Consider the following 25,726-nt stretch of genomic DNA (forward strand, 5'->3'; position numbering starts at 1 on the left):
TTTAGCGGCTTATATAGGCCTTATACACGGTAGATCAGACTAGCAGTTGACAAAATGTTCTAAAAGCTGTCAGTTTATTGAATATTGCACGTCTGGAAAGAACCGGGTTGCGATTTGCAAACACATTGTAGCATTTGCAAGCTATTTATCCAAGTATTGTTCTCTTGTCCCTTATCCGTAAAGTCTTTTTGTAAAAGCTTGTTCCTTTAGTTTATTTACAATGAATATAAAAGCAAAACTTCACTACCGACTAAGCCTACAGCTAAAGGCTACGAAATGTAGCCTACCAGGTGTGGGCCAAATGCGAGTGCCATTGTTTAATCTGGTAGGCTCCAAATTTTTCTAGGAGGAGAGGAAGAAATAATTATTTGCCAATCAGATTCTATAATACTACGGTACACAATAAAGTTACCTCACAATACCATACACAATTCGTAAACATAGAAAAACGCATCAGTAGGCAATGCTAAGTGTTGAATAATTCAATCTGTTTTTTTTCCTTTGTTGCTATTCTTAAATTCTAGAAAGTTTGGACAAGTTGATGAAGAGATTTATAGTAGCCTATTCATCATATGAGCCGCTAAGAAAATTCTGTAATATGACCTTGCAAACCAAATGTGTTGCATATGTTCTTTGATGATGGTCAGGAGATCCAGTGCAAGCAAGAACGTAGCTATGGAAATTTAGAAGTTACCCGCTTTTCGAAATTTTACGTTGTTGACCTTAGCATAATACTGTATGATTGCGGGGAATCGTAATTCTCGTACTGCGAAATCATCTTTGAGAGCTCAATCCTGGCAGTTTCGCATACTTGTAGAGGCGTTGAATCACTGACACAGACCTTGTCACTAAATTTGACAGAGTAAAGTTCCCCATTGTTGAAGTGTTGTTGTATGTGAATTATTCCGTCACTGAGTGGAGAGCAGTTCTTAGAATGTGTTGCCCAAGCGCACACCCCAAGAGTCGAACCAGCACCGCCTGGTCTTGCAGTTCCTTTGATCTCAAAGTCAGACTCTTAACCAATTCTGCTATTGGGGTGGACCTTCTTTCAGGCGCGAATCTAAGAGTTTTTTTCGGGGGGGGCCAGAAAATTTGAAAATCAATTAAAAAGAAAGAAAAAGCTAAACAGGTATGAACAATGATACTACGACATATACGATATGCTAGAAAATAGACATTAAAACAACCATTTTCATCAATTGTGATGCCGAGGGACTAATATCAGCTGTTTAGAAGCATATCAAACTATTTGATGCGGAAACATACAATTTTTCACAAAATTTCGGGGGGGGGCCCGGGCCCCCTGGGCCCCCCCCATAAATCCGCGCCTGCCTTCTTTATATATCTTTACACATATCTTCAACAATCAACACTCTACGGCTGTTTTTCAAATGGCAGAGTCTTAACAAATTTATTTAATTTGTTTTTCGTTGATTAGGAAAACATCTGCTCAACAAAGAATTTTTTGTCGCAAGAATTATTTATAATTGTCTTTCTGTTGACATCTCGTGTCGTAGACCAAGCCCACCGCTAGAAATACATTCGTAGGTTAAACGGACCTAATAGTCTAATGCACAAAGTTTAAGTTTGCCAATGGGAATGCTGTAAACGTTACAAATATAGCCTGCCCAAAAATGTCATCTGTTCATATTATTCGATACAACAGATGCAAATGGATGGCAATTGTTTCAGCCGTCTTTGCTGCGATGACAATTGGATTTTTAATACCAGGTAGGCACGTACAGTAGTTTGGAGAGATCTCAAAAATGGCCTATTTCAGCATTTTTAGCTTGGCAAAACGACTTAGAAGCAACGTTTTAAGTTGAAATACTAGGTTAGGGTGTATTTTTGTATCAGGTTGAGGTTAATACTTAAGGTGGAATTTATTGGGTGTAGGGGTAGGGTAAATTCTTGCCGTATAACTTAATTATATATTAGAACTGTTCAACATGAAAACATTTCGTTTTTCACTTAAAGTGTTTTACTCCATAACGTATCAACAGAGTTTAAGTAAATAAAGTCAGAGTTGCAGGCAAAACGATTGGAACGCCTGGTCAATTTAACCAAACAAAAAAGAGCGCAAAAATTTAGACATTGATAAACTAATGTTCAGAAAACGTTTCAAAAACCTAAGTTTATTCATCTTCGGTGATTGAAAGAGATCTAGTTTTCGAAAGTTTAGACATGGCCTACTGAACATGATTTTAGTACCGTATCAACGTTTTAGGATCTTTATCATTCTAAATTTTAGACAAAACTTCTCACCTATTTACATAAATTAGTTAGGCCTATTAGATAACGTATAAACGTAACTCGCGTAACGTAACGTGCGTAGCGTAAACGTAAGCTTTACATAACCTTCACTCAGGGATCCTTCACTTCACAAAAAGAGCTTGGCCTATTCCTTCTTTTTAGGTGCTGTAGGAATTGCTGGAGAAAATCATTACAACGACACACTTCTCTATCTTGCGCTTGTGGATCTTATTTTTGCAGTAATTTTCTTGATCGGGTGGTGGTCCTGCCAAATGGAGGTGGATGATGCTCCAGCTTTAAAATTCAACGCTCCGGTTCGGTAAGCACAGGTTTCATATTTTTGGTAGGGGATTCTTAAAAAGTACAGGGCTAAAAAGAGTAACAAACCCACACCACAAGTCCAGCGTTTGTGTCAGTCTTTATCGTTCTGGCTCTGCTGTGATGCATTGAGCACTTTGTTTGCAACTTTTGCATCATATTTCCGAATAACATTTCCTCGTCTTTGGCCTATGCTTCTTGTCGTCTGTCTGACCGAGTGATGACAGCGTCTTTGTGACGTTTGAAAGGACATCGGTTCGACACCGCTCCAGAGTAGCCTACGATACTATTCTCTGCATGACATTTATAGGCTTATACCTAATGAGATAATGATATCAGCTGGATTGATGACCACTCGTTTCTTCCAGTTGCCTATGGTTTTGCATTTGTGATCGCAGTGGAGACTAAGCTATTAGCTATCCGTGTTATCGAAATTGGCATAAAATAATTATTATTATAACCGATGCGGTATTTAAATAAACAAGATCTGAATTCGTGGGTCTTGTCAGAATTCCTGGTGTCGTGCAATGTCTCAAAGTGTTCTTGGCTGGATATTAGCGATTAAACAGTGGTCCACCCCGTTAGCTAAGTGGTTAAGCGAGCAACTCAAGTTAAAAGACCAAGTGGCGCTGGTTCGACTCTCAGTGTGTACGCTTGAGCAACCCATTTTAGGACTGCTCTTCATTTAGCAGCACCTAGGAGATAGAATAATTCCCATCCACCAACACTTCAACAATCGGAAACTTCACTCTGTCAATTTCGATGATCTCATCTGCGTCAGTATTTCAAAGTCTCTACACGTGTGGCTATGTTTGATTAAAACCTGTACATGTGTCCGAAGCTGGCAGGATAAAGCTCTCAAAGAAGCTTGCTCAGTCCGAGGACAAAGATTCCTACAATCAATCAATCTTGTAGAAAATTTTATGAAATATGTTCTCGGTCTGCAACTGCACACTTCTCAAGGAAGACTCCGCCTTGAGAAATTTAATTAGTTGAACTTTATTTGAACAGCTAAAAGAACTATATTTCTGTTTTTATTTTACAGAATGAAACGCAGCTTATCAGATGCAAGCATCGTCACAGCCACCTCCATTAATTCAGAGACTACTCGCCAGCTACTAACGCTAGGTGGTGCAAGTGCGCTTACACATGAAGCAAAAGCATAGTTTTGACATTTGGTCAAGTCAATTCTGTTACTGAGAACCTAACTCAAGCAAATTGTCTGCTTGAAGCAGTTGACTGTCTCACAATCTAGTAGCGTATAAGATGCCTTGTCAGCAACAGTTTTCATGCCTCATGTAAAATTATTTATGGAAGTTAGCAGAATGTTGTCTGATAAAAAAGGCCTGTTAGGCCTATGCTTTTTTTTACATTGAATCAATGTTGCAAAAGGTTGAATTGACCACTGTTTGTCTTTGAAAGTGGCAAATCGTCGGTTTCTGTGTTATGAAAATTCATCATGTGTCAGTTCAGATTATGATTTGATTATTTCTTTTAGTCGCCAAGTTGATATTTTACACATTTTATTTACTTTGCTGTTGTCAGGGCTGCAAATTAAAAAAATAAAATTTATTTACTTATAAACATAAAAAGGTTGGAGTTCGCCAACCTTGGGAAAAGTTGGAAACGAAAAACTTGGGCTGCAATTTAAAAAAAAAAAATTTCTTCACTTATAAACATAAAAAGGTTGGAATTCGCCAACCTTGGGAAAAGTTGGAAACGAAGAATTTGAACTCGCAAAGCAATCAAGTTTGCAGCCCTGGCTAATTTTCACACAACGTTTACTAGTATATGTCTTCTACGTCCGCAAATCATAAAATAAGATTACACATTTTGTAAAATGGTGGCCACATAGTGCAGTCAGAGTTAAAATTACACGTGTGAACTTTGAATCTTTACCCTATAGCTCACAATTATAATTATTTTATTTTCACTCTATTGTTTAAAATGAAAAAAAATTGGTGCTTTTTTAGCAACAAGTAATAATTCTGTTGAGAATAAAAGTTGTCGAAGATAAAACAGTTTGTTTTAATAGCCTAAAATAAATAATAATTAGTAAAAAAAGACGTCTAATCGACGCAGTTTGAGGTGGTATAAAATAAAAATTACAAAGCCTACCATAGCCGTACGAGCCAGGGGGGCAGGGGGGGCAGCCGCCCCCCCTGTTGTTTCAAAACGTCGCAAATTCGGGCAAAATCTTGCAATTATTAGGGCAAAAATTGCTATATGAAAAGCGACAAAATTGCATGAATTAAGAAAAACTATAAATTAATATCTTTTACCTATCAAACTAAGTACAGCCTCTTATTTGCACAAGAAAGTGCCGCAAAATTTTCATTTGGCACACCCGTATTGATGTATTGTATGGTGATCAAACTGTAGTACGAAATGCATTTAACCAACTGCATCATTCCAATTTGGGCAGCCACCAAAATATGTCTCTAATACTTTTGTGAAACTGCCCAAATCAAAACACAAAATTTGCTATATAGCTAATTTTATTAATGTAATTAATAAAATTAATAATTAATATAATTATTATATTAATTATTAAATAATTAATAATTAATATAATAATAATATTAATTATAGAATAATTTTCACAAATGCATCGTGTTGATTTGGGCTGCTGAAAACATGAAATTATCTGATGAAACTGATTAGGCTAGTCTGTTTATGCAACTGCCCAAATTAGCGTGAGGCAGTTTCCCCAAAATGAACAAATTCATTAATTTTTCCCATTTACACAACTGTATCGTTTAGATTTGGGCAACAAAAAATATGAAATTATCTGATCATAGTCTATTTATAAAACTGCCCAAATTGGCATGATGCAGTTGCCTCGGCATCAAAATTTACAAAGTCTTTAATTTTTTTCATGATGTCCATAAATCACCTCGATTTGGGCAACTACAAAATATGAATTTATATAAATCTGGTGAATACCGGTAGCCTACTTTTATAAAACAATTCGGGTGGAGAGGTTACAGTACTTTTTCAACCATAAACAGACATAGCTAAGCAACACCACAACATTTAACAAAAAATGTTATACCTGTTAAAAGTAATGTTAAGGTGTTGCTTAGCTTTGTTTGGTTACTTTTATAAAAGGTTCTGCTACTATTCGGCGAGAGCCTTTTTCGGCGATTTTTTGAAAAGCCAACGACGCCTTCTGCAAATCCGACGATTGAACATTATTCAATATTCAGACATTGAATCAATGTAAATACAAACTGTTAGGCTAATTGGGTTCTTTAAATCCTATGTCACCGTCTGTCTGTATGCAAACTTAGAATATATTAGTTATTTTTGTCATCAAATTACATAGCCTAACTATATTTTTAGAAGTAGTGCTGCCAGACCTTTTTATTTTTTGTACTAAAATTCGTATCATCAAAACTACTTTATTTGATTGAACAAAGTTTATTTGAACAGAAGTAGTATGTCTGAGTTTTATTACATTTAATTATAATTTCTCTATTGTTATGTACTTTTTCTGAATCCGCATGGTCACCCTGAGCCGGTTTCCTGCAATGTTTATTTTTCTGAGTCTTTTATGACATCACAACTGAATATTTAAGTGGGGTTGTTTCTTATTTGTGGTGTGTAAAACAATATTTGTTACTCCTACCTACCTACCATGCCAAAGTGCAGAAGCATCGCAATGCACAAGCAAGGTATCTTCAAAGATAAATTCAGTTGTTCTATCTTGATTACTTGGTAAGAAATTCTAGCAAGCTGGTGATCAGTGGCGTAGCCAAAGGGGTGCTTTTGGGGGTTGCAAACCCCCCTTTGGCACACGTGTGACGTCACAAAATTGAGAATGATGCTTTCAGTCTATGCCTCTAAAACAAAGTTTGCCTAATTTTAAATAAAACATGAAAAGAGCGAGTTTTGCCATTACCAAACATTCAAATATCTCAGCTATAGGAATTAGCAACAAGGAAACATAGAGACTTGTAGCTTTATTTCCGAAAAATGCCAAAGAAAACATGATCTTATTCTTTTGCTATGCCACCGGACAGCACCATTTTACAGGAATATTCATACCCACATTTTTGTTGAAAATACTCTCAGAATGCACCAAATTCAAAGTAAGTTTTCAAATTTTCTGGGGAGGCCCCCCTGAGCCTCGGCCGCTGGGTGTCGCCATAAGCGTCAAAAAACTCTCCCCCAGTTCAAAATTCCGGGCTACGCCACTGCTGGGGATCTTGTTATGTTAGTTTTTTACTGTTATCATGCACCGCATACATTACATTTGGGCAATTTCTATAAAAGCGTGCAGATTTGGGCAAATTTACGTTTTTCCCCCCCAAAATGGTTTGGTCTCGTACGGCTATGGAGCCTACATAATGTGACTTTACTTGTTCAGATTCGCACAAAATTCAATGTAAAAAAACGATACGAAATATGAAGGTTACTAGTTGAAGAACAATTAACGGTTTGGAGGTCTAACGGCGATTTGAATGACTTCTCAGTCACAAAGCAAACATACTTGAGTTTGTGTCAACAGAAGAGTGGGTCACAAACTTCAAGAATTTAACATATAAAAATGTTACATAGATGAAACAGATCAGACAAAGCTATTTCGAAAGATTTTAAACCTTTTGAGTTCAAAACAGACTACGCAAAGTTTTTTCACATCTATTTAACGTTTAGCGACATTAAACTAAATGAATCGAAGACCATGCAGTTGAACTTACTGTAAAGTAGGCTCCTTTCAAAACGAGATAAAACTATTAGCTAAATGAAAAGCGAAAGTTTAATAGCTGCCAATGACAAGCCAAAGCCAGTTCTGACTTTCAAACCGGTTGTTCTCACAACAATACGCACTGCATAGTTGCTGCCAGTCACAGTAGCGTTGGCAGGGGTGGTTCAGGAAGTACTTTTGGACCGGGAATCTTTTCAAAAAGCCCAAAAACTTGAGAAACCACAGCGTACTCTTTGGATATAATGTGTTTTTCTTGGAAATGTCTTGATTTGGGGCCCTAATCTCTTGTTGGTACCCGTCCCAAAATATCCTCTCAACGGCCCTGGCCACTCATATATAGGCCTACGTAATAAAAAATGGCTTTATGATTTTAACACGCAGTAAATGGCCTCATTCAACCTTAAGGTTTTTCTATCAAATTATTTTGAAAACATAATTTTAGGCCAACCTACAGGAAATGACGTCTACTTTAATATTTCTAGGCCACAAAATGTACATGGTGAAGGTGAACCTGTTATTCAGATGCTTGTCAGGGTCTAGCAGCGTCAGGTAGTAGACTGTAGCGGAAAATGATAACATGCTTTGTTTTTGTTTTTTCTTTTGTATCATTACAAAAGTGGTGATGCCGCTAGGTTTGGTTTTGACAAAGTAACATCTCTATTAAACGGTTCTTTTTCTTGAAATAATATTGTTCTGTATTTTCAAACACCACAATGAAAAAGCATTAACTTAGCTACTTAAAAGAGGATTGCCAGGGCCGTCGAAAGGATAATTTGGGCCCGGTACCAATGAGATCCCAGGGCTCCAAACCAAGACACTTTCCGGTCCCCTTAGAAATTTCACTGCCCCTAAAATCACCCCGGGTCCTAAAGTCCCCCTGTCAAGGCTACTGGTCATTGCTATAAGAAAAGGAACTAGTAGCCTAGAGTGTTAAAGGTTTTATTATCATCAATTGCATTGCTATTATTATTACCGGTACACAAAACAAATGATCCGGAACAAAACAGCACAAATAATAATTCAAACAGCGGAGGCTAAAGCTAAACACTACACTGGAGGATGAAGAAAATGCAAAAGTTTGTTAAAAAATCCATCATCTTAAAATATTATGAACTAATGTTGTAGCAAAACACCTTGAAATATTATATGAAGCTGAAGTTAGAAAAAGTCCAACCTTAGCCAAATATTTGCTGCTCTATAAGTTAAAGTAGTTAATGACGCGCTTAGAAGCTTGCAAAGTTGATTAAGCTAAATCAAATGGGGGCTTTCATAGGTCTCTGGTAAATGTCGTAGTAGTTATATCAAACACTATGAGAAAGGGGCAGCTCGGTATATGTTTGACACGGCCTCTCATGTCGCTTCACTTTCATCCCTGACTAGACCAGAGGTGGTTCACAGGAATTCCTACCCAAAGGAGTAAATGAAGATTAGAATTTTGAGGGTGGTAATAAAAATAAACGACGTATATTTTAAAAATAAAAAGACAGGTTGCCAAGTTGAATAAAACTGATTATACAGACGTGGAGAAAACATACAACGCGCCCTATTTGACGAACAACAACTGTTTCATCAATACATGCCATTGTACTAAAACTGTCACAACTTAATCTTTGACCATCCTACACTATCAAATGATCTACGCGATTTTTTTTGCAAGCCCGGATAAGAGCTACAAACCTGTATTTGATCACTAAGAGTTGTTTCTGACAATATAGTACATGCCTGACTTAATTAACCATAACAATACCAGTTTTTTAATGTATAAAATAGTATTTGTTGTAATTTTTTCTTTAAAAATAGCACTTCAGTTGTGTTATTTCATTAAAACGTGAATAAACAATAAGGAAACAATTCATAGTTTTTATAACTTAGTTTAAATTTTGTATCGTATTTTATTCATACATATATTTTTTTAAATTGGTGAGGGTGCACCATTATTTTAAGAAAGGAATAAAGGGCCTGCCAGCCAGGTAAGTTAGAAAATCACTATGTTAGCTGCTTGTAACGTTATATAAGCGAGAAAAAACGAAACAACACAAAATCTGCTTGTAACGTTATATAAGGGAGAAAAAACGAAACAACACAAAATATTTAAAATTAATGAGATACTATAACAGTAGAAAATAGTCGAGTGCACCACGAGGGTGAGAAAATAGTCCAGTGCACCACGAAGGTGAGTTTATCTATAACACTGCGTGAAACACAATTTAACGAAAAATAACTGTTGAATTACTTCACATTTAAACACAAAATACAAGTGGGAAACTTTCAAATCAGCAAAAGCGACGTTGAAATGATGAAATTTTGCTGGTTTGTTTTTTAAATGAAGAAAACGTTAGCACATGATTAGAACAAGGTGGTGGATTGTAGCCTGATATTAAAGCATATCTTTGCAAATAACAAACTTTCCCACCTCAGTGTGATTTCAAAACTAAAAAGTTAGAAAAAATGTAACATTCTGAAATTAACAAATTAAATTGCTGCAGTTATTCTCTGGTGAAAAAAACTTTTCAATAATTTTTCTTCTTTTGCTAATAATGTAATGACAAAAAGCAAATGATTGTCAAAAATTGTCATCAGGTAGTGCGAGTGTTGAAGCTTGTTTGTTACACAATAAAGAAAACCATAACAAAACTGCAAATGAAAGTCATAATGCAATAAAGCCCTTTGCGGAATGCTTTGTACAAAAACACATTAAAATAATGCAGCCTACTTTGAAGTAAAAGTAATATGAATGCGTCCACTAAGATAAACGCAATTGATATAAGCACAATAAAAAAACACAAAAAAATTTTATTCAATGATTCACAGAAGATTGAAATCGGCTTTTCAGAGGGCAAAAGTTACTTCACATTGTGTGAACGTCAGATGACGCTGAAACGATATGAAAATGGGCACTTTTCATCGATTGAGATCCAATCGCCAACGTTACTGATTCTACCAAAAGCTCAACTTCAAGAAAAAAATGGTTATTTACAAAATTCAAATATGTTGAAAGCAAAAATTACGACCAAGTTTCATTTTTTCAACTGTTTTGGACAAAAAAAAGGAACCATATATATCTATATGCTCTCTTGTAAAGGACACCAAGAAAGTAGTTATTAAAGCAATACGCAGCGGAAGCAATATTTAATTAATTACTGGCTTTTTATCCAAAACTTGTGTATGTCATAAAAGTGATAATAAAATGAAATCATGCTTATCACAAAGTTCAAATTATATAAAAATCACAGAAATACAGCCACACGAAGAAAAAAATTAGCAATCCAAAATGACAATATTCACTTGTGTGTGGATTAAGATACATAATACAAAAGTGCTTATTCCATATAGAATTTCTTAAATGTAGCTTAATGGGTTCTACCAATAAGATTACCTTACACGTAGCGCAATCTGGGTTGTAATTCATAATTAGACCGACTATTTTCGCTTAGAATTAAGTACACACAGCTATATGCAAAGTTCGTGTTAATTTAAAGTATATATCTTAAGCTTACATGATTACTCGCTTACATGATTACAAAAAGTGTAAATTAAATAATTATACGCAACGTCATAGGGTTGTGATTTCAAAGCAAGTAAAAGTGCTGCCAAATCAAGTCTCTCTTGATTTCTTCACAATGTAGATATTAACGGCCTGTTTTATCCTGATGCTGCGAGTTCGCTGTGGTAATAGCGAATTGCACAGCAAACTCGCAGCATCGGGCTAAAACAGGTCGTTAATATCTACATTGTAAAGCAAGCAACGATCGTGCTGCTAAAAGCAAAACTCAATCTATCTATTGATTTAATAGCCTACACAAAGTTACCTCAATGCAAAAACTACAGGTCATTAAACGGTGGACTAGGCCAATTTAAACGTTAAAAAGAATAAGAAAATGTAACAAAAGTGTATATCACATGTATAAAAATGACAGAAATCTTTATATGCATTGGTTATTCGCACTAAATGTTTCATTTTCATTATTTGATCTCAATAATTGACGTATTTATTACAAAACAACCTCAAACATAAAATTTAAGTTAAACTTTAGAAGTTAAAATTTGAAGTTTACTTTTTGTGATCAAATCTCACTTTCTCCACAATCATGTACGCTACACAAAACGAATGCCAAGAAATCAGTTTAGAACTTTAGTTGGCTGTGATTATTCACAACAAGCACTACTAATATTTGTTTTCAGTGAGCAAAGAAATACAAAACTCGGTGACAACTAAAACGCCATCATTACAAACAGCAGGGATTGTAAAGACAAAACAATGCATGCTGGAAACCTGAGGGATTTGGTTTATGCTTCAAATCAATAGTATTCAGGTAAAAACAAAAAATAACAACTTTTCAGAGATTTTGTAAATTGAGCCCAGGCTTATTTCTGGTGGATGAAGATTTTAGACTAAGCGGACAGGAAAGCAAAAAAGCCAAATCTTTGTCTCCCCTTTAAAGCATGTCATTAAGTGTCAGGCCGGGATACAGCAACACACCCTCAGCGGGTATTGAACCATTGTTCGTTTGAGCGTCAGTTAAATGCTTTGACCACTCGGCCACACATTTGTCCTCACAACATGTGCAAACACTTCTATTATTCAGAAGTGGGACAATTTTAAAGAGAAAGTTACAGTAAGGGGTGTGTTTTTAGAACGTAGGCTCATCTATATATTTTTCGAATTACTGCTCACTTTTCTTTTTTGTTGATACTTAAATACAATAAAAAAGGTTAAAATTCAACATTACAATTTGTTGAATATATCAATAACAACTTTTGGATAAGTTAATAAAAATTTGAAGCAGCGACGTAAGTGTGCTCATATCAAACCATACCCAATTGATGAAGGTAGAATCGACACTGAATTTGAAAATTTTCACCTCAGAAGCATGACCATGAGGTGCCCTATTCAAAATACACACCGTATACAGAGGCAACGGCAAACAAGGATTGATTTTTGTATTCATATGAAGCAAACGTGTCAAACTTATCATTCCACAAGCAGCGACTGCTGATTCGAAGACCTTGGCTGTTTATCTCTCCAATATTGACCAGGCAGATTATCTTGTATCTTGATACTTCCAGCTGTTTCACTCTTGCTCGAATATCCTGTCAACAAAAACAATAAAAGATTTTCATAATGTAATTCATCAATAGAAACTTTTCTTTGAGTTGAAACAACCCAAAAGTAATGCTACTAAAAAAATATCACGTAGTTAACAGTTTACATATCATCTACGGTTACTGCAATCTGCAAAAGATTGTTGATTTGAGACGGCTACATAAGACAAAAAATACAAAAATATAATCATGAAGCTAGTTTTGAAATAAAATTTACAGCATTTGAAAGGTCAAAATCGAAATGAAACCAAAGCTAGATGAACACAGGTACAGTATACAACTGCTTTCATGAAATGAGAAGCTAAGAGATTTAATACAAATTTTTTTAGTAAAACTGTTTTAAACAGTAAGCCAACTCTTACACTTGAAATTATTTTATAACAGATAAAATAATATTGTAGAGACAAGTAAAAAAGAGATAACTTCTTTAACAGTATCTGTTGTTTTTGTTATTTCTACAAAAAAAAGAAGTTTTGCTCTTACATCAGAAAGAGTCTTGGCCATAGTTTTACACACATCAGGATCGTAAGATTGTCCATCCAAGCAAGACAACACATCTTGCAATACAGAGTGAATAGAAGCTACTGGAAATCGAGTCTGCGGTTCAAGTCGATATGAATTTTCATATTGCAAAGCCTGTCGCAGATAATCTTCATCATGAGGGTGGTCCAAGTATGACACGGTACTTATTGACCTAAAATATCAACTTTTTATAAACACATAACAATTCTAGCGTGAACAGGGTAGGGTGTGCATTTTACCAAAACGCACTTTTGTGTTGTGTCAAGACATATGTCATTCAAACTATGCAGAAAACTGTATTATTGCAAGATATGACAAAAGTCAATGAGATATTGTGATAGTTAGCAAGGAGCCTGGGTAAAACAATGATTACCGTACTCAGTACTCATTCAACACGCTGGAGAGACAAAATGGGGCTAACTAAAAAAGAACAAGTAAGCAAGCGCATTAACCAACCTCGCTGATACATCTGAAATGAAAAAATTGCGGCCATCCAAAAAATTGCTTAACTTTTATAATTTTGTAAAACTATTCACTTCATTTCTTTTTAATATCATAATCTTAATTAATAACTTAAATACCACTTTGGAATTTTGCTTCAGTTTCATTAAAGCTCCTTAACGAAGATTTGAGTTAATTTCATGAGTGGGGACGTTTTCCTTGAATATAAATGATATAAAGAACATGGTCAAGATCGTCGTCGTCTGAGCTTCTGGGGCCGAGGGTCTATCCTTTTACCACCCCAGATTCACGATGTTCCCGGACTACACTGGAAGGCTGCTAGAGAGCAGCCAGTCTTTGGTTTCATCATCCATGACGTGCAGACCTTCCACTCCGTTAGGTGGCTTGAAGATGATACAGTCATTGATGATGTGGTCTGCGGTCTGTTTCTCGGCACCACATTCACAGGAGGAGGAAGAATCCATTCCCTATTGGTGCATGGTTGAGCGGAAAAGCCCGACGCCCGTACGGAGACGGTTGAGGTGCACCCATGCCTGTCTCTGTAGTGTCAGGCCGATGAGGCGTGTGTCGGCGTCGGGGTTGAATGAATGGAAGAATTATGGTCAAGATAATTTATGATTTTACATGATTCATGATGAAACAAATATGTCAACAAAAGTGCTTTTATCAGGACTCACATGTTGTTTCTGTCATCGCATTATATACCGCACATTTTTTATGGATTATTTTATTAGACGGATCGCGCATAATTAATATGTTGGTATGTTTCGACGGTGTTTTAACGCATTTTGGAGATAAACAGCAATTACAAAATGCGCTATTGTAATCTAAACACAAACAACAATACTACTAAATTGTTCTTCTTCGTTTGAACCTTCTTTGCCACTTCAAGGGTCGAGGGTATCTGCCTTTTACCACCCTTGGGCAGTGGCAGCAACGCAGTCTAGATATTTGGGCAGGTGTCGAGCAGCCAAATTGTTACATGCTTAAGAGTAGAAAAAGTTCTCTCTAATAAAAAAAAGAGTAACTGTTTAAGTTAACAAATTTATACAATCTTCAGAGGTCCTTGAAAACAAATGGTTGCAAATACGCATAGTCGCACATAGACTATAAATATTTTTTGATTAACAATCTTAATAATAATTTAACTAATAAACTCACGGAGCATAGCTTTTGTGCTTTCTAGATCCATTGCTCATAGCAGATGATACACTTCCAGCTCGTTTTCTCAGCAGTTTGGCAGCTTTAACCTTAGCTAAATCACTTGATGGATCTTCAGACATTTTTACACTCATTTTGAAGAAATACTTTATCTAAACCATAAAAAATTAACATATACTTTTTGTTACTGACAAATAAATAATTTTAAAAATAAATTATGATATAGAAATGGATGGAGTGCTTTATTAATCTAAATCAAAAATACAGAGCCAGGCATACAAACTTGTGTAAACCAACATTTTGAAAACTGCACTGTTTCCATCTTCATTGCTGTGAATTGATTGATTGAATTTTTATCCTTGGACTGGAAAAGCTTCTTGCAAAGCTAAATTCTGGCAGTTTTGCATACTTGTAGAGGCTTTGAATCACTGACACAGGCTCGGTCACCGAGATTGATAGAATGAAGTTTCCGATTGTTGAAGTCTTGTTGCCGAGGAATTATTCCATCCATTAGATGCCGCTGAATAGAGAGCAGTCCTTAACATGTGTTACTCAAACGCACACTCCGAGAGTCGAACCAGCGTCACTTGATCTTGAAGCTTCTTTGTTCCAGAAGTCACGCACTAATCAACTGAGCTATCGGGGCGGACTAAATGTATATTTAGTCCGCCCAAATTAAAACTAGCTAAATCATTTACAAAAAAGAACATTCTTCTAAATCACACTTGAAGGTACTACCAGGTGGAATTTTAACACTGCTCCAACAAACTTGGAAAAGTTTTGGCATAATATGAATGACCTGTCTGGCTTTCTCACAACCTTCCTAGAGACGAGTTTCTATGAATGGCAGTTGGTCACAACATTAAACCATAATCTCCTTTGATTTGTACAGAGATTGTTTGTAACGGCGGTAAGGGAGCAATAGTGTAGCCCACTTGAGCTATCCGTAACCGTATGTTTCGTAAATGTTTATTCTTTCTATGCGATTTCGGTTGGCAACTTAGTTACCACAATAAACTGAGGTACCAGTAGTTCAAAACAATCAAACCAAAACAAACATGAAAGTGTTTTGTCAATTTAACCTGATCAGTGATCAGTGATCAGTTTAGCAGTTTCCATGGATCTATTTCAAACGCTTGGTGACAGCCTTTGCAAAGTAATACAAAATCGGTAAAGGACTGATTTGAAGAGGTTTGGTTTTGAATCTTTATTCTCGGACAAGGTTTCGAATTTTTATCCTCGGACTGAAAAAGCCTTGATAGGTTATTCCTGGTAGTTTCGCATACTTGTAGAGGCTTTTGACGCAGGGTCAGTTACGCAGATTGGCGGAATGAAGTTATCCGATTGTTGAAATGTTGTTGCCTTGAAATTATTCCATCCATTAGGTTTCGCTGAATGGAGAGCTGTCCTTAGAATGCGTTGCTCAAGCGCACACCCCGAGAGTCGAATCAGCGCCGCTTGATCTTGGAGCTTCTTCATGAAGTCATGTGCTAACCAACCAGAGATGTACGTATACGCAGCAAATTCTACGCCACAGACTTGCGGCCAGTGTTGGGTGCGATAACTCATTTTTCAGTTAAGCGATAGCGATAATCGATAAACGAAAAATGCCTAAAGCGATAACGATAAACGATAAATCAAAAAAAAGTTAAGCGATAACGATAAACGATAAATTATCGCCGATAATGTCCGATAACGATAATTTTTTTTTCTTGATTAGCGCTGCCCCATCCCATGCAGCACGAACTGTTTTCATCAACATGACGAAAAATCGAACATAATATACTGTAAAGAGACAAAACTTTTTGTAAGTTATGCATGAATAGAATCGCAACAGCGGCAGTATAGGTATCAATCTTCAACCTCTTGATCCAGAATCAAACCAATGAGGTAACTGCCGTGCTTATAATTATACCTTCAGATACAGTTGGATGCTTTTATCAATTGAGTTAGGCTACACTGCCGCTTACGTGCAGTAGGCAAAATAGTTAAATCAAATAAAAATACCATAAAAAATTCCAAACTTTGTATTTTTCTTTCTACGGGCTGTTTACAGCAAAGTCAGCAATAATTGAAAAAATTCCGAAAAACGCAAAATGCTTGAAAATTTATCAGTAATCTTAAGCGTTAATGGTAGTAAAAATATGCATAGGCCTACTGTGAAATCCATCAAGCTTGTCAAATTAGTCGTGTTTGTTCAAGAACAATAACATAATTATCGTAATTTACTGATAATTTCAAATAAATTTTTCTGTTTTCTTTGTGAACACCATCAAGCAATGGCAGAACGCTGAGTTGTTGAAATAAGAATTACAATATAGGCCTAGGCACTGTATTATTAGTGGGAATAAAAATATTTGATTGAGCGTTGGCTATGTCGCATAGGTAAATCATCGTCGTATTCAGGCTTACGCCCGGTGGTTGAAGATTTAGATTAAGTGGACGGGAAAGCAAGGAAGCCAATCTTCATGTCCACCTTCAGGCATGCCTTTAAGTGTCCTGCCCTTTCGATTGCCGTTCCAGCGCTCTCACTACTCGGCTATGCAGCATAGGTAAATGAGAAAGGTTATACTGTATAGGTAAATGAGATATACTAAATGAGTTATACTAGCATAGGTAAATGAGAAAGGTATACTGTATTTAGCATAATTTTACCACGCAACTCGATACGCAACTGTATGCTCATGAGCGGTGTCGAACCGGCGCCCTTTCGATTGCCGTTCCAGCGCTCTCACCACTCGTCTATGCAGCATAGGTAAATGAGAAAGGTTATACTGTATTTAGCATAATTTTACCACGCAACTCGATACGCCTATTGTCATGCAAAAACTACTACAAGATGCAAAAAGTGTGATGTCGGTCTGCATGTCAAATGCTTCAAGCAATATCATATTCTGCAATGACTTGTTTCAGTGATGGTGGCGCGAAAGACCATGTTTCCGATGTAAAAGCGGCCTCGTATTGCGACACTTTCATAAACCACTTGCCAATTTTTTTCGCTTTGCTTCAAAGGAATCTGTACCGCCTGTGCGCTTACATTTTAATTGTAAAATTCACTCGCTATTGCCGATTGCAGCAAAACAACAAGAGACTTGTTGCATGCATTTCATTGCATTGCAATTTGCAACTCTAAAAATTATTGTGTTGTCAGGGCCGTCGCTGCAGGGGGCGTGCCCCTTCCATGACAACGACCTGTGCACACACACTTCAGGCATTGAAGAAGAACTGGTTTTAATTTTAGTTTCATGAACTAGGTGGCTAGTAAAAATATTACTTTTCATTGTCTTTCCACTTGTGTGTTGATCCGAAATAAAATTTATCGGCGATAATCAAATATTGCCTTTGGCGATAACGATAAACGATAACTGAAAAAATAATTAAGCGATAACGATAAGCGATAAAAATTTATCGCCGATAATTATCGCCGATAAATTATCGCCGATAAATTATCGCCGATAATGCCCATCACTGCTTGCGGCGTAGACTTTTTGTTTGCGCTAACGCTTACGACCACATTTTTTGGGTAGTTTGCGCTTGAGGTTACGCCGTAAAGTTTTCGCGGTTTTTTAGCGCATAGCGTCAACGCATACTTTTTAATGCATTTTTTTCGCTACAACACGCCAATACCTTCCAGCGCTCGCTGCAGTTGAAAGAATGTTTTCAATGGGCATAGACATATTGGAACCAAAACACAGCAAAATGTCAGATGAACACTTTCAGATGCTTGTGTTTCTTCGTGAAAATTCAAAATAAAACTTGTTTGTTTCGAGTGGTTTATACCGTGTGAATGTTTGGCACCTAGCAAACAAAATGAGTTTACGCTAGTGTATGCACTGACGCTGATGCCGCCAACTTTTTTTACAAGTTACGTTGACGCATACGCAGTGATGTACGCGCATACAAAAAATATTGACGCCGTCATCGTTAACGCAAACGTTCGAAAAACCATACGCCGTATGCGTCAACGTAGCTTGTAAAAAAAGTTGGCAGCGTCAGGCCGTCAGCGCATACACTAGCGTAAACTCATTTTGTTTGCTAGGTGAGAAATATTCACACGGTATAAACCACTCGAAACAAACAAATTTTATTTTGAATTTCCATGAAGAAACACAAGCATCTGAAAGTGTTCATCTGACATTTTGCTGTGTTTTGGTTCCAATAAAGTTCGCCCCGATAGCTCAATTGGTTAGCGCGTCACTTCTGCAACGAAGAAACTTCACCATCAATAGCGGCGCTGGTTCGACTCTCGGAGTGTGCGCTTGAGCAACGCACGTTAAGGACTGCTCTCCATTCAGCGGCATCTAATGGATGGAATAATTCCCCAGCAACAAGACTTCAACAATCGGAAACTTCACTCTGTCAATCTCGGTGACCGGGCCTGCGTCAGTGATTCAAAGCCTCTACAAGTATGCAAAACTGCCAGGATTAAGCTCTGCAAGAAGCTTTCCCAGTCCGAGGATAAAGATTCAATCAATCAATCAATATGTCTTTGCCCATTGAAAACATTCTTTCAACTGCAGCGCTGGAAGGTATTGGCGTGTTGTAGCGAAAAAAAGACATTAAAAAATATGCGTTGACGCTATGCGCTAGAAAACCGCGAAAACGTTACGGCGTAGTTTCAAGCGACAAGTATCCAAAAAATGTGGTCGTAAGCGTAAACAAAAAGTCTACGCCGCTAGTCTACGGCGTAGAATTTGCTGCGTATACGTACATCTCTGTACGGTACGTTAGTAATTCAAATCCTCTGAATACAAGTATGCAAAACCTATTAGAGGCTTTGTCAGTCCTATGATAAAGACTCAAAACTAACCAACCAACTATAAGATGCTGATTTGGTTAGTGAAAGTGTTCTCTCTCTTTTTTGTTGAGTAAGAACGAAGTCCTTGTGTTGAAGAAAGTGCAACGGTGCGTGACTGGAAACAGGACTTTCTGTCACTGATTTCTGAACTGAAGCGAAAGGACAAACAAACTGTTTCAGCTTTATCAGGGGCGGCCAACTTCTACAGTTGGCGGGCCTGATATGGGAAAATGAGGTACTTGGTGGGCCGGATTCATGAATCGCTACATTAATCGCGTATTTATTTACCTAGACAAGGAATAAATGGCAAATTCAATCCACAACACTTTTCATTAGGCTGTCATTCAATACTACATGTGTGCTTCTCTGTTTTTGTTTTATTTTTTGCTATTTGTTTTTTTTTGGGTTTTGTGGCCGTGCTAACTACTGATATATAGCCTACTAAATAATTTTTCATTCAGGCACGTTTTAAACCTTTCAAGGTTTTGCCATCTTTTCCCGTTCGTTTACGTGCTGATAGGTTTATATCGATTTTTGTAGTTAGTATCTTTTTCGTCCCGGACGCGTTAATGACGAAAAATAAAATGATTGATTGATGATATTTAATATAATGTAAACTTCAAGTTTGAAGCATAGAGATCAAAAACAGTAGCTTATTTAATAAATTTATGGAGCTGGTATATCTTCCCCCCCCCCCCCCCCCTTGGTAACTCATGGCAAAGAGGAATTGACTAAAACATGTGGATTGAAGTGTGTGAGCAGTAAAACAAAGGTAAAGTAGTTTCACCCTGTATGTTTGGTGGAGTCCTGTCTTTGTCATGAGTTACCAGGGGGGGGGGGAACTTGTATACCAGCTCCGAATTTATTAACAATTAACGTAATTTACTTCAATAGCTGCTGAAGTCAATGCCACAATGTGGTCTATGAAAGTTGTCAACAAGTTCTTTGAATTCTGGCGGCATGTCGGACGTAGAAACCTTCAGTAAAGACCGCACATGAACATCAGTGAGATTGGATCGCAGCTTTGTCTTGGTAATGTTCATGGTCGAAAATGTCTGCTCGCAAATGTATGTAGACCCGAACAGAACAAGTAGTTTCATGGCCATCTTTCTCATGTTGGCAAACTTGGACTCATTCAGTGACGAATAAAATTTGTCAATTCTGATTGGAATATCTCTTTCAGGGTAGAGTCACACTGCAAATCAATCAATTCCAGCTGTAGAGCTTGAGACTGAAGGCGATTCTTACAAGAGACAAAGAAAAAGGATAGATGGGCACGTTTATGACGAAACATAACATGCTTGTCACTTGACTAAAACCGAAAACAAAGAACTCAAGAGTAACTATCAGTCACTATTACCTTATTTGACGTAGAAGCAAGTAGTGGGGGATTGCGGCAGAGTGTGGCCGCGGGCCACATTTATTATGTAAAGACCGGAAACCGTCTACTGGTCGCTCAAAATCCCGTCGTGGGCCGGGTCTAGCCCATGGCCGTATGTTGCCCGCCCCTTGAGCTATATGATAATGAGTCCCAAGGCTGAGTGAAAGGCAGGCTCGCAAGCAAATCTAGATGAGAACGAGGCCAAGGTTAAGGTAAAAAAATTGTGAAATTGTCTTGTTTTAAATTCTATTTGTATCAGAGAACTTTGCAATACTTCGTTCAATTGTTTTGCAATGGATACTCCAGTCTAGTTTTAGCTCGTCTGATTTTTCTGGTTATCCTAAAATGATATTCTGTACAAGTTGTGCAAAAAATAAGAAGCTATTTAAGCAAAGCTTAGTGCAGAGAATTTGGAGTAACACGCTCAATCGCTCATCCTTCTATTGAGCCTGCATCAAAGAATATTGTCAAATTTTGGTTTGGTTTTTGAATGTTTATCCTCGGATTTACAAAGCCTTGATTGTTTTTTTCTGGTAGTTCCGCATACTTGTAGAGGCTCTTGACGCAGGGCCGGTTACCCAGATATGAGCAGAGTGAAGTTTTTCGATTGTTGAAGTGTTGTTGCTGGGAAATTATTTCATTCACTAGGTGCCGCTGAATGGAGAGCAGTCCTAAAATGCGTTGCTCAAGAGTTGAACCTGAGCCGGGCGCATAACCACTGAGCTAATGATTTTCATTTGTTTTACTGCATTATGGGCTATACTTGTATCTGAAAATCATTCACTTTAATAGTATATATTCTGACTATTTTTCAACTAGTTTGTACAAATTTGCACTAAAACGCTTTGCTGTTATTTCAATTTATATATCTATATAGTCATTTTTTTTCCATGTTCCAAAGCTTTTTTTTAAAGATTTGACGTTTTTTGAACTTCTGGCCAAATATCTCAATACCGGTGCCTACCAATATTAGCTAGGTATTGTAGGCCTATCATATGAAGCATCCAGTTACATAGTCTAACTTGCGCTTTGTTTATTTCTAATCTGCAGAACACCATATTCCTAGTTTTAAATTTGTTCTTCCATTCAACAGCATCAGGAGAAGAAAAAACAAATATGTATATCTTGTTCCTGTTGAATAGAAGGGAAAATCAAAAAGATCATGAGATCAAGGCGGACCATGCTGCTTAGTCTTAATGTCATTGTATTTTCATTCATCCCCGACGCCGACACACGCCCCATCGGCCTGACACTACAGAGACAGGCATGGGTGCGCCTCAACCGTCTCCGTACGGGCGTCGGGCTTTTCCGCTCAACCATGCACCAATGGGGAATGGCTTCTTCCTCCTCCTGTGAATGTGGTGCCGAGGAACAGACCGCAGACCACATCATCAATGACTGTACCATTTTCAAGCCACCTAACGGAGTGGAAGGTCTGCGCGTCATGGATGATGAAACTAAAGACTGGCTGCTCTCTAGCAGCCTTCCAGTGTAGTCCGGGAACATCGTGAATCTGGGCTGGTAAAAGGATAGACCCTCGGCCCCAGAAGCTCAGACGACGACGAGTCTTAATGTTTATAGATGTTTTGTCCCACTTTATCTGCTTTTCTAATTATTATTGTAACTGTCTCCGCCGCCAGTGTAGCCAAATCGTTTGGCATCCGCTGGCTTCGATCAGTCTTTCAACAAGGTTGATAGGATCTCCATTCTGTTTTGTCCTTTGCGATATTTTGCAATCGATGAAGATGTGGTGTGCTGAGCAGGGATCCCAGGCCAGCTTTTCTGATGTCAGATCTCAACAGTTGTAATAAGTTGGTACGGTGCTTTTCTAATGCCACTCAAAAATTGCACTGCTATAGCTACCGGGGCCACAGACAGTCGAAGCATGCGCTTAGAATTGTACATCATAATATGTTCTTCCTTGGATGCAAGATGTTGAATAAAATAATATAAGAACAAAATTAGTTTAAGAAAACAGAAACTTCTTGTCACAGTTTGTGATAAAAAGTGTTTTGATCACAAAAATTACTTGAAATTAATCAATAGTACTGTACACTGCAAATTGTCATATCAAAAATATGATGGTTATGCGTTGTACAGTATATAATATATAAAATTCATGTTAACTGGTGTTAAAAAAATAAATATTGCTCTTAGATCTTGCCAAAGCAGACAGTGTCATTGCAGTCGTATTGTATAGCACAGTCAAATGTATAATTATTCTGAATACATTTTTTTGCTGAGTAGCTTAGCCTACCAAGCAGTTCAATTTATTTTGTTCTGTTGTCAAATAAAAAAATATACAACACACAATAAACACAAATAATCACAAACAAGGATGGCAGTGAAAAATCAAGAAGTTTTCAGGAATAAGATTGTGTCCCACTTTTAAAATTATTGGTATGACCCCCAGCTGCTGATTGAGAACCAGTTGAGAACAGATGAAAATATTCGTCATGGGATGCACTGAAAGTGCTAGAATATTTTTGGTATGACAAGTGAGAGTAGTAAATTAAAAAATTTGGTATTTTCAAATAATGATTTCAAGCTTGAACATTAAATAATTGTAGAAGTAATTGTATCAAGAGTCAGTGATTTTGTTTTCATGGCATAATAAACTACCGGTCTGTGTAGTTGAGAGTATGAGCCAGACTTGTTATTATTGTGAATATTCTGTTTTTCAGATTCAAATCGTGTGTTAGTATGTGGTAAATGTTTGTTGCAAGAAACTTTTGTATCTAAAAATGTCTGTAACGGTTCTGAGGAGGTCAATGTATCCGATGCAGAAATTGATACGCTTTTTCATTTTTGTATTTCTGATGAACTCTGTTTATAATGTTGCTTTCGTATCGTCCAATACCAGCTTGTTCAAGCAGTTGGAAAGCGCAGAAAATGCGGGAAGAAAATATTTCACTATCAACAAAGATTTAAGTCATGTTTTTTCATTGGGAAAGAAAAATTTTCACAAGTAAGAAAATTGTTTTATTAATGCGTGCAACTAATGTTGACACTCGACAGTCTTTACCTTTTTTCGTTGTAATGTCAATTGTCCATATATGTGTGTAGTATTAAAAGTGTAACACTGTATTACAATCTTTTTACTTGAAAATATGGAAAGCAACCAATATTCTTACCAAAGTTGTCATGAAGTGCATTGGTAATCTATAGAAGGCTCCATAGTATTATTATTGTTGGGCTTCTTCATGGTTAGTTGAAAAAAGTTACTGTAACTTTTGGTTTGTGCATACTGCATAGGTGGCCTGAAAGTTATGCCAGATCAAAAGCTACTCTATGTCTATTCTAAAAGAGTTTGTAAATGTAGGTGAACAACTTGTAGCCTAATAGATTTAAGCAATTCAAGAGTTGTTCATTATTGAAGCAATACCGTACACGCTTTTTTGTTGTAAAGTACAGTAATATATATATACATATACATAAAATAATTGCCAACATTGCATTTAAGTATATATCTTTAAAGAATTCTGTTTCATGGAATTTGCTAAAACATTTGGCAATTCTGATATTTCATTTGCAATTGTGTTTTTTTTTAAAGAATCCTTTCTGAAGCCAAACAGACTTTACCACACAAGAAGGGAAGAAACCTTAATTCAGCGTTTGGAGATCCTTTTGTTCCAAATGTTGAACTTCGCACCAAAAGGAGCGTACAGCAGCAATCCGTAATCAACAAAACTGTTGCGGAATTGCACGATTCAAACACGTAAATCATCTTTCTGCAAACGTTTGTAGAAATAAACTGTTTTAACATGCATGCATTTTAAAAGCCCTGATAGCTTTATCAATAATGTGAGTACAAAATGACAAACCTGCGGTAAAACTACTTAGAAACCACTTTGTGTACAACATAGCTTGACCTAAAAGTAAGCATTATTCTATCAGACACCTGATTGTACATTGGGCTGGATTTGGAAGCCCTGACTTGGTTGTATTAACAAAGAATCTCAATCGATTGGGAGTGGTTGCAACATCAAATGTTTATGTTTCTCATGATTACGGAAGAAACTTCCAGGTATGTACTTTATTTATTTACCATGTCACTAAAATTGCTTTATTTAATGTTGATTCAACCTGTTCAAGTGTTGAATTAATGTATTGAGAAGGGACAACTTTGCTGACTGTGTTCTAAATATTTCCTGGGTATACATTGCTAGTTACGGTAATTCAGGTCTATGAGAGTAGAATACATGGGCCACCCACCCCAATAATCTGCATGACTATCCAAGAATTTTTATTAAATCTTCAACAACAAAAAATCTATTTAGCTGTCAAAAGCACCTTTGGACATTGCATGACAAAGGGAATTCTGGCAACATTTACAAGCTCAGTATCTGGTTCAGTAAGGGTCGCATCGACTATGACTATAAATTTGAGTGCATGGACTGACTGACTGAATAGTAGCTACTCTTAGTAATTTCATTTTCAATGGGACTAAATATAAACTTTAAGATTAGGTTTATGGTCAACTGAAGAACTACATTGGTTTGTGAATGACAAATTTGCATTGCCATGTCGTCTTCCAAAAATAATTTTGTGTTGCTTCAAAGTGACTCGCATAATATTTTTTTTCTGCATTTCAGAAAATTATTGCTAGCCACCCCGACGGTTCAAAGCCAAAGCAAGCAACGATAACGAATTTCTACTCATCGAAAAGTAACATCGAGCAGTACATATTCGCTCAAACATCACCGACTTCTAGACTCTACCTTACCTCCAATGCTGGGAAAACTCTTGACCTGATCGACAATTTGCCGTTTAAACCTGATCAGATTTCTATTCATCCTTCAAGAGGCTCGATTGTGCTTGGGCACGACAAGACAACCAAACGCTTGTACAAATCGGATGATTCAGGAAGATCATGGATACAGATACAAAGCAGAGTGAAAGATGTACAATGGGGTGTCAATGGAGGTAGTGTAGAAAAGCTGTTAAAATTATTTTTCTTTTTTTTCTTGCTTTTTATTTGTTACTTGACTCATAAATATTTATTAAAGCTGTAGGG

At 36.9% G+C, this 25,726-nt stretch overlaps 3 protein-coding genes across 4 annotated transcripts in view; 2 read left to right on the forward strand and 1 right to left on the reverse strand.

Annotated features, from left to right (window-relative positions):
* The first annotated feature begins 1,443 nt into the window (after window positions 1-1,443).
* On the forward strand, window positions 1,444-4,590 carry LOC145770751 (uncharacterized). The gene is made up of 3 exons (XM_082582457.1): window positions 1,444-1,731; window positions 2,416-2,572; window positions 3,617-4,590. Exons 1-3 carry the CDS (start codon window positions 1,635-1,637, stop codon window positions 3,735-3,737), a joined length of 375 nt encoding a protein of 124 aa, XP_082438583.1. The 5' UTR covers window positions 1,444-1,634; the 3' UTR covers window positions 3,738-4,590.
* Window positions 4,591-12,169: 7,579 nt separating this feature from the next.
* Window positions 12,170-14,664, reverse strand: LOC145771361 (dynein light chain Tctex-type 5-B-like). The gene is made up of 3 exons (XM_082583114.1): window positions 14,531-14,664; window positions 12,869-13,079; window positions 12,170-12,373 (listed from the first exon to the last, which is right to left on the reverse strand). Exons 1-3 carry the CDS (start codon window positions 14,662-14,664, stop codon window positions 12,170-12,172), a joined length of 549 nt encoding a protein of 182 aa, XP_082439240.1.
* Window positions 14,665-23,399: 8,735 nt separating this feature from the next.
* The window catches only part of LOC145771366 (uncharacterized), a 46,364-nt gene continuing 44,037 nt past the window's right edge, over window positions 23,400-25,726 (forward strand). For both annotated transcript variants that reach the window (XM_082583119.1, XM_082583121.1), the window contains exons 1-4: window positions 23,400-23,677; window positions 24,263-24,427; window positions 24,607-24,736; window positions 25,305-25,635. In XM_082583119.1, coding sequence (XP_082439245.1) covers window positions 23,454-23,677; window positions 24,263-24,427; window positions 24,607-24,736; window positions 25,305-25,635 — 850 coding nt within the window. In that variant the 5' untranslated portion in view covers window positions 23,400-23,453. The remainder of the gene's footprint in view (window positions 23,678-24,262; window positions 24,428-24,606; window positions 24,737-25,304; window positions 25,636-25,726) is intronic.

This window comes from Aplidium turbinatum, chromosome 5 (genome assembly GCF_918807975.1).
Source record: "Aplidium turbinatum chromosome 5, kaAplTurb1.1, whole genome shotgun sequence".
NCBI classification, from domain to species: Eukaryota; Metazoa; Chordata; class Ascidiacea; order Aplousobranchia; family Polyclinidae; genus Aplidium; species Aplidium turbinatum.

Excerpts from the sequence above, each read along its gene's own strand:
- LOC145770751 (XM_082582457.1), top strand. The coding sequence starts at position 1,635 with ATGTCATCTGTTCATATTATTCGATACAACAGATGCAAATGGATGGCA. Across the intron at positions 1,732-2,415 it reads AATTGGATTTTTAATACCAG|GTGCTGTAGGAATTGCTGGA; the intron begins GTAGGCACGTAC and ends CCTTCTTTTTAG. Across the intron at positions 2,573-3,616 it reads AAATTCAACGCTCCGGTTCG|AATGAAACGCAGCTTATCAG; the intron begins GTAAGCACAGGT and ends TTTATTTTACAG.
- LOC145771361 (XM_082583114.1), bottom strand. The coding sequence starts at position 14,664 with ATGAGTGTAAAAATGTCTGAAGATCCATCAAGTGATTTAGCTAAGGTT. Across the intron at positions 13,080-14,530 it reads AAGCACAAAAGCTATGCTCC|GTCAATAAGTACCGTGTCAT; the intron begins GTGAGTTTATTA and ends TTGATATTTTAG. Across the intron at positions 12,374-12,868 it reads TGGCCAAGACTCTTTCTGAT|GATATTCGAGCAAGAGTGAA; the intron begins GTAAGAGCAAAA and ends TTTTGTTGACAG.